Genomic DNA, 8,463 nt, shown 5'->3' with positions numbered 1-8,463 from the left:
TTGTAAATGCCGTGGTTGACTGAGCTTTCTTTTGTATCACCCTGACAGGATTAACATGTTTTCACAGCATCTCAGTGGGGAGTGCTTACGCTTCCCGAAGTGGGAAAACCCCCATACTTTTGTTCTGAATTAGAACATGCCTGCTGTCTTGTATAGAAAGCATAAAATTGCATGATGTAAAAATGTGTAATAAAATCCTTTACAGCTGCTTAACAGACAATGCTGCAGGACAAGCTAGCCTGAAAGATTCTGGGAATGGCTCTAACTGCACCCAAATTAACTATCTATGTAATTCTGCTCCACTGTCCCATCTCAGCCAGCAAGTACCTGCATATTTGCAGAAATAAAAGACAAGACAATATGGTGAAAATAACTGGTGTATAACCTAACTGGTTATGTGCAGAGCAGCCCAGAGAGGCTGTGTCTCTCAGAAAAAAAGATGGAGAAAGTTTTCAGAATATTATCAGAATATTTGGTGCAGAAAACTAGTTTATGTTTGATTTTTTGTGCTGTTGTTGTTGTTTTTTTTTATTTTTTTTAGTGAATCAGAGTTGTAAATGCAGTATCTGAATAGCTCAGAATTCAAGACTGCTGCCGTTATCCAGCTGGAGCTGGCACCTACCCTGCTTTGACCTCTCAGTGATGCAAATCAGCTCGTCCAGAAAACTGTTCCTAACCTATGCAAATGGGAAATAAAAGGAAGCGACTGCCTTTTCTTCCTAATTCAAATCGTTTTTTCTGCTCTTGTTGCAAATGAGTTGCATAAAGCTTCCCCCCATTCAGATAAAGCAGTTGAGCCAAGGAGGCGCAAGTAAATTTGATACGATTAACTGGCAAAAAATAAAAGAAGCTGAGACCCAGTGCATGAAATTTTGCTAAATTAAAGAATGTTTTTGCTTGAAAAATAGAAAATATTTTTTTCATTTTAATGCCACTCTGCAGTCACCAATTTCACAAAAGTGACAGGAACACCAGAGGAGCGACAAAACATTTTAAAATAAGATTTTATCATGACTGCTTATAAAAAGTGCTGTCCAGAGACAAGAAATGCATTTCTATGGTCATTTAAGAAAAAGAATAGGATTGAGCTAATATGTGTCCATTCAGTATATTGCCTTAGGAATATTTGCAGGCCCCTATTTAATAAACTTGATGAAAAAAATATTAGAATTTAAATTTTTTCCCCCAAAACATGATTGTTTCCTCAGTAAAATGCAAATTGCCCACTTCAGTTTTCGAATTTGTAATGAATCCTTATAGGACAAGTTTGTGATTGAGCAAAGTAGAAAGGTTGAAAAGATTAAAAAAGTACAGTAGAGGTGGATGAGTTTAAATTCCTGGCGTCAACAATTCAATGTGATGGACAGTGGCAAAGAGAAATGAAGAAGAGGGTGCAGGCAGGGTGGAGACGACGGTGAGACAAAAGGATCACAGCAAGAGCTAAAAAGGCGGTTTGCAAGGTCGTGTGGAGGAAATGCAGAGGGTTTGGTGTGACAGAGGAGGATACTAAGCAGAGGGTGAGATGTAGTCAGATGTTCAGTGACCCCTAAAGGGCGCCGCAGGAAAAAGAAGAAGGAGAAGATGAGAAGGAAGAATCATATCCAGCACTCAACAGAGAAAACAAACACCTTTTAACTGGGAACATCTGATTTATTTCATGCCAGGAAAGGCACATTCATACACTGAATTCAATTGTTTTAATAGGCTATATAATGTTATATGCATCTACATTCAGGCAGTGCATATAATATGATTCCCTTGAATAAATGCCACAATAACATTAACATATTTTGTTAACCACAAAAAGATATAGCACATATGAGCACTGACAATTTATATATGCACACTTTTAGCATAAGGAGAAGTACATGTGCACCCTGTAGTCCATACAGTTTTACTGACCTTTTACACCAAAAGAGACATACAGTAGTTTGCATCAGCAGCACTTGTTGGTTTTTATAAAGTCCATAGAGAATATATAATGTTTTAGAGCCGGTTCCATTTATTCCCAAACTATTTCTGTTCATTTGTTCCTGTTGCATAAATCCAGTCATCTCGCATCTGCACTCTCTCTTAAAATGCATATATAACAGACCAGCATGAAGAGCACAAAAGTCCCTTTTTTGTTGTTGTTTTTTTTCTTAACCTCCTAGGACCCTGCGTCCACATATGTGGACATCACATTTTGGGTTATTTAGACCAAAATACTCAATTTTGCTTTACAAGGGCCCGATATCCACTTACGAGGAAATTTTAAATGAATATGCTCATATGTGGCTCTTATTTTTCTTAAAAACAAAAATAAGGTAAAAAAAAAAAAAATCTGGTAATTCTTTGTTTTTACGTTCATCGTGCCCCAATATGTCCAAATATCAAAGAGAAACTAAAAATGCATGCCGTGGAAGAGTTCAGGTCTCAGGAGGTTAAGGGGATTTTTCGCCTTTGGCAGATTCATATTTGGGCTTCCTCTGACTTACATCCTCTGTTACACATAACAGTAATCTATCCAGTCAACAGATAAGCACTGTCAGGGAGAATCAGACTGTGCTTTTATTCACACTTTACTGTCCCACTATGAGACAAAGCAACATTCACGAATGAATGTCTAACAGCGAGCAGCACGTCCTGCTCATTCCTTCAGTCCGACATGAGTAGATATACAGTGTAGGGTGGACGGGGAGCAGCAGGGTTAGGTAATGCACACGTGTTTCGCGATCAGTTATTAGCTTAAGACAACATTTTTATCAGTTTGTTGCTGTTACGCCAGGATAAAAACAGAAATAAATAAACAATAATAATACTTACACACCGAGAGGAACCATTTCATTAAAAGACAATTGTGCTGGGAATTTATGGCAATATATTGCAACTGTTTGAAACAACCCTTGTGTATATATCTTTCCATACTCTGAACTCATGCAGGCTCTCAGTACTTTTTATCCTTAGGATAATATATATATATATGTGTGTATATATGTATGGTATCGAGGCAATGGCTGTTAATCTGGAAGAGAATCTCTCTCGGCTTTGATGTTTGTTTTATGTTTTAATATTAACTATGAAATCGTTTCACTTTAATACTGACGCGTAGCATTTTTGATTTTGAGTTTAGTGCAAGGAAAGTTACTTGCTTCTGTCATTTGTTAATCAGTCAGGTTGTGTGTGTCTGAGATGCTGTACACTGCATATTGTGTGAATGTGGTTCCAAAACAATATGGTACAAAATTTTCTCCTTCAATCATATTGTCATTTATGTAAGCATGTGACACAGTTATTATCCACATTTCACATGGACAGTGTAGTATATTTAATGCATTTAATCTATTTTTCCACTGTCTGCATTTAATCAAACACAATTATTCTGTTATAAATTGCTCTTCACACTCCCTGATTCCTCGGTTGACTATGTCTGATGTTTTTTTTTTCTTCTCTTCCACTGAAAGCAGAGTTAAAATGGATAAATTAGCCATTTTATTAAGGTAGAACAGGAGCTCTTTTCTGCAGTACTTTACAGAATAAATATGATGGAGGCGAGACGATTCCAACAGCATTTCACGCCTTTTCTGCCTCATCAGTCAGTTCTTCACCACAAACATTTCATACGCAAATCATAGTCGGATGGTGCCTTTTACCTCCAGACTTTGTGTTGGTTTGCAAACATGGTGAGATGGAGGACAAACTGGTATCAAAAAGCGTAGCAGAAACTGACTGTGTATCGGCGTCCGCCCCTCTCATCATACGTCCTTTCCCGCTTCATCTCGGAGCACCAGTGGTCATCTACATCCATAAGATGTGACCCTGTTTTAAACAGCTCTCAGCCTGGGAGCCTTAGGAATACATGCCAACTGCTGAAAAATAGGCCTTCTCCTTTGCTCTTTAATAAAACTTTATGCCTTGATGGTTATTTGTTCACAGGTTTACTGTTTTTCAGTGTGTGAAGAGTGTCACTGGCAGCGATCGCCTTCTCTGTGTCTGTCTTGCTGCTGCCTTTTCTTGACATGTCGGGCTCCCATAGAAAGAACTCATGCAGGAGGGTGTTGACAGTTTCAGGACACTCCATCATGACCATGTGACTTCCCTCTTCGATTACTTTTAAGAAAGCGAACAGGAGGATCTAAAAACAAGAGCCAAAATGGATAATCTTATAACAGATCCGAATCCAAAGCTATGAGACAATAAATAATAAATGAAACAAAATAGTTCTTGTTTGGATAAAGGTGTGATATACCTCTGCCATCCGCTGGTCCTCATCCATGGGCACAAACTTGTCACACATGCCATGAACCAGAAGAATGGGCACAGTGAGCTCGGCATGGTATACCTCGTCCCCCTCGGGCCAGTACTGACCGCTCATCATGGCTCGCAAAACGAACGGAGACACATTGAAGGCATTGCCCTGCTTCAAAAGCTGCTTTTCTTTGGCACCCTGACGGGCAAATCCAGCTCTGAAGATTAGAAAAAGAAAGAAAAAAACTTTACCAAAATCTATTTCCTGTACATTTTAAAGATAGTAAACATTTTAAGCAAGCTATTATTTATCTATTACATCTGTCTGTCACAGTGTGTCAATACTGTTTGCAGCATCACAGCGTCTTACTTGAGGAAGCTCCAGGCCAGACAAGGTGACAGACAGTGAAGGACACAAGACGGCAGTTGGAAGATGGAGCAGAGGCTGGGCTCCAGGGCTGTGGGACCCCCTCCATTGATCATTACTACCTTATGGACCAGATCGGGATATTCGTGTGCCAGGAAGGTACAAAATGACACTCTGGAAGAGATATAATGGGGTAGGTACAGCATGTTAATCACTGTACGCCACTGACTTTTCTAAGCTGACCCGTAACACAAGCATCTCACAAATCCTCACCCATATGAGTGGCCAATAAGAATGTTGCGTTTACGAGCATATCTCTTGAAGATGGCTCGCAGGTCCTCCGCGAGGGCATAAAAGGTATAAGCTGCTGCAATCTGTGGCGCTGTGCTTGCTCCGTGACCTGCCAAATCTGGCGCAATGACCTCGTAGCCCAGGCGGGAGAAGAAGTCCAGCTGGCTGCTCCAGATGTCAAGAGATCCTCCGACGCCATGCACGAAGAACAGTGCTACATCCGAGTGCGTTCCTTTGCAGCTCGAGATCGTCCTCTTGGAGTCTATTAAAACTGTGCGCTTGGGTTTGCGACGACGGCGCCGCGGAGGCGGAGCAGGTTTATGTTCCCCAGGTGGTGGAGGAACTGGAGGAGGAACAGGGTTGGGGTCTGGAGAAGAGGCTATGTCTTTGTAGTCAGCAAGCTCCACCTCTACAGTGCTGCAGGGCTCTAAATCCCCATCCTGACACTGCAGAATCTCAGAGTGCAAAACATCCCCAAGATTTTCAATCACCAGCTGGCCATTTCGGTAGACTGTGATCTTCCTCTTGCAGTGGACAATGCTGCCACTGTCGCCGTCATTATTAGACATGGGAGAATCTTTATCATAACAGTCAACATCTGCATTGTCCTTTTCAGCAACTTGTTTTTCTGTTTCTATGGGTTGGCGCTCGGGGACGATATGCCGCACTCTCAGGACTCTCCCAGGTTTCACCTCCACATACTCAAAACCATCAGAGGGTTCTGATGACTCCAGGGGCAAGACTAGATTGGCAGTCTTCCCAGTCAGGCAGCACAGTATCCCTTCAGTGATGCTAGTCAGCATGGTGTTTCCCTGCAGGAACAACATCACACAGACACAAATAAAACATATCAGTACTCTGATGCTTCCTTTGAAATGTGGGGAAAAAAACATTTTTAATGTCTTGCCCTACTTTTCACAGCTCATTTAGTCTCACAGTTTCAAACATTCAAGCATTCTAACTTGTTCCATTTGCAGTGCTTTGCCAATGGCATTGGCTGCACTGCAAGAAATCGGACCCAGCTTGATTCCTACAAAACTGAACCCAAGCTGTTTCCTAGCAACAGAGACACAAAGAAAAGGCTTTCTTTATCCTTCATCAGTCCAGAGCCAGAAAGAAAGTACGCCAAAATAAAGGGTACTTTAACACATTTCACAATCAATAGCCATATTATATCCAACAGAGCTGTTTAAGTCTCTACTAACACACTCACCTCAGTGACTCACCTGGCTTGACATTCTGATGCATTCAACAAACAACTGCAAAGCAGTATTTGCACCACACACCATGTAAAAAACCTAGGCCAAGCTAGATGTCTGCTATTAATAACCCCTCCATTTCACATGGTCAGAATCAGGATATATATAAATAGAGAACTCCAGTCAGAGGGCATGACACATGTCTGCGGACTGTGTGTCTCACGACAACGTGATAGCAGTTTTCCAAACTGCGTTCTTTCCAGCGGGAGATGAGAGCTGGTTTCTATGTTTCCGTTCAGGTCCAGCCACTGCTTGACAGTCTGCTGTCAGCAGCACAAACACACACGTTAGTGTCCCCACTTTTGATACAAAACACGGTTATCTCTAGGAAACACACAAGGCTGAGTCACATTTTCAGTAGCTGGTGAGACTTTATTGTTTCCTTGTTTAAGGAACTGCTGTTGTGTCTATGCACTATGTATGCATTATCCGCACTATCATTCAGCACACTTTTGTGTGAATGCAAAGTGATCTCACTGGATGCAAAATGAACCCTTATTTTTACACACAAATTGAAAACCATTTTAACATTTGAGTTGAGCTGCATTGGCAACTCATCACCATTTAGCATTATCTGCATTATTGTAGGATATTTGTGCATTCCCCTATATTAATGCGCATTTTGGCAAAGTATATTGAGAAGTACAAAATAGTACAAGAATGTAAACATGTTGTTTACATCTTTATTGTCTTCCAATCATGCTGGGTGCTTAGTATATTTAATGATTGGTACCTTGATAGGTTTAAAGAAATATATATATAAAAAAAGTAAATAGTGGGAATGATTATTTGTTGGTGGATGTCTGTGGAAACCTGACAAAAACAAATCCTTTAGGTATATTTTTGTATATTGTGCACGTGCCAGTTTTTCAAGCACGTACACCTTACAGTAAAACAGAACATCAACACAAGAAGCAAAATCCTCCCCAAAGAGCAAGGTTATTACCATGCTAGTCTGCAAAAACACAACAAAACAAAACAAAACAAAAACACATAGATAAAAATATTCTACATGGCCACCGACAATCAACAGATCGGCACAAAACAAACTACAGCAGCACAAATCCAACAGTCCTCCCACTTAAATCTGGGCTTCTCTTCCTGACCTACAATTCTCCAATCCCGCCAGCAGGTCTGGAACATGGCTGTGGGGAGCAAGTGTAATGGTTTCCGCGACATCCAACCTCGACCAAAGTCAGGGCTGAAGGTTACTCAGCCATGTTGAAGTTGTTTGTTTTGTGTGTCTGCATTGCAGAATATTTAGGTTGACAGGCCTGCCAACCCTTACAGTAACACACATTCGGTACACTGTGTGCTGCTGCATTTCCATAACAAGAGTCTAGCAGAGTGAGGCGCAGTCTGTCAAGATGCACGTGAAGTGAGTGGCCTATATTTTCAACATGAGACCGTTATGTTAAAAACCCCTGATGCACAAACATTTAGCGGCTTGGCTCCTACAACAACACATGATTATTATGATTATTTTTTTTAAAACAATTCATACATCGCAATAAGAAGAAGATTCAAATACTCACAAATATACGCACCAAAAATGTTTATATAAATATTTATATATATATATAACAGCTTTAGGCTTCACAAATAGTGCGCTTTGAATGACACTGCTTATATTATTCATAATCTATTATTATTTTAATCCTGTCTCAGGCGAAATGCATGCATGCATCATGCGTGCAGCCGTTTATTGGCGCTGATATGCTGCACAGTAAACATCACATATCCAGATGTCACAGAGCAATACAAAAAAAAAGATAAAACAAAACCAAAACCAAAAGATTTGCATTACCTGCAGAAGTACTGATGATTAAGGTGATGAGAAACCTGCACCCAAAGATGACAGTCAAGGGCCGACCACACAGTACCGAGAACGGCGTTGCATCTGGCGCAACAATTTGTCTACGCTAGAGATGCTGCAAAACAGTAAAAGCTCCTTATTGGCCCAATTAGACCGTCATTACAGACCGCAGGGGGGCATGGAGTGAAGATAAAGCATGCATCCATAAAAGAGTGCCACTGGTAGTTTAATGATATACCCATTACGAAAACAGACGCCCGTGTTTTTCTCGCTTCCTCTGCATCCACTGCGCACTCGGGCCAGACCCTACCCAGCCCTGCTGCCCTTGAATCCGCAGCACCAGCAGCAATCTTCGGGTATTTTCGCTGCTGAGTGGCGGTGGGGAGGGCGAATAGAAAGAAGCTGTATATTGAGGAGGCCAATGAGAGGCGCCTGTTTGCTTGTTGCTAGGGCTGACAGGCCAGCAAAAAAAAAAAGAAAGAAAGAAAGAAAGAAAGAAAAGG

General features: G+C 41.0%; 1 protein-coding gene across 1 annotated transcript; it reads right to left on the bottom strand.

Annotated features, from left to right (window-relative positions):
* Nucleotides 1-1,629: 1,629 nt before the first annotated feature.
* Nucleotides 1,630-8,463, bottom strand: abhd8a (abhydrolase domain containing 8a). The gene is made up of 5 exons (XM_085140233.1): nucleotides 7,952-8,463; nucleotides 4,868-5,697; nucleotides 4,598-4,768; nucleotides 4,229-4,445; nucleotides 1,630-4,114 (listed from the first exon to the last, which is right to left on the bottom strand). Exons 2-5 carry the CDS (start codon nucleotides 5,686-5,688, stop codon nucleotides 3,902-3,904), a joined length of 1,422 nt encoding a protein of 473 aa, XP_084996359.1. The 5' UTR covers nucleotides 5,689-5,697; nucleotides 7,952-8,463; the 3' UTR covers nucleotides 1,630-3,901.

Source organism: Neolamprologus multifasciatus, chromosome 18 (assembly GCF_963576455.1).
Source record: "Neolamprologus multifasciatus chromosome 18, fNeoMul1.2, whole genome shotgun sequence".
NCBI classification, from domain to species: domain Eukaryota; kingdom Metazoa; phylum Chordata; class Actinopteri; order Cichliformes; family Cichlidae; genus Neolamprologus; species Neolamprologus multifasciatus.
This window is presented reverse-complemented; position numbering and strand designations above follow the sequence as displayed.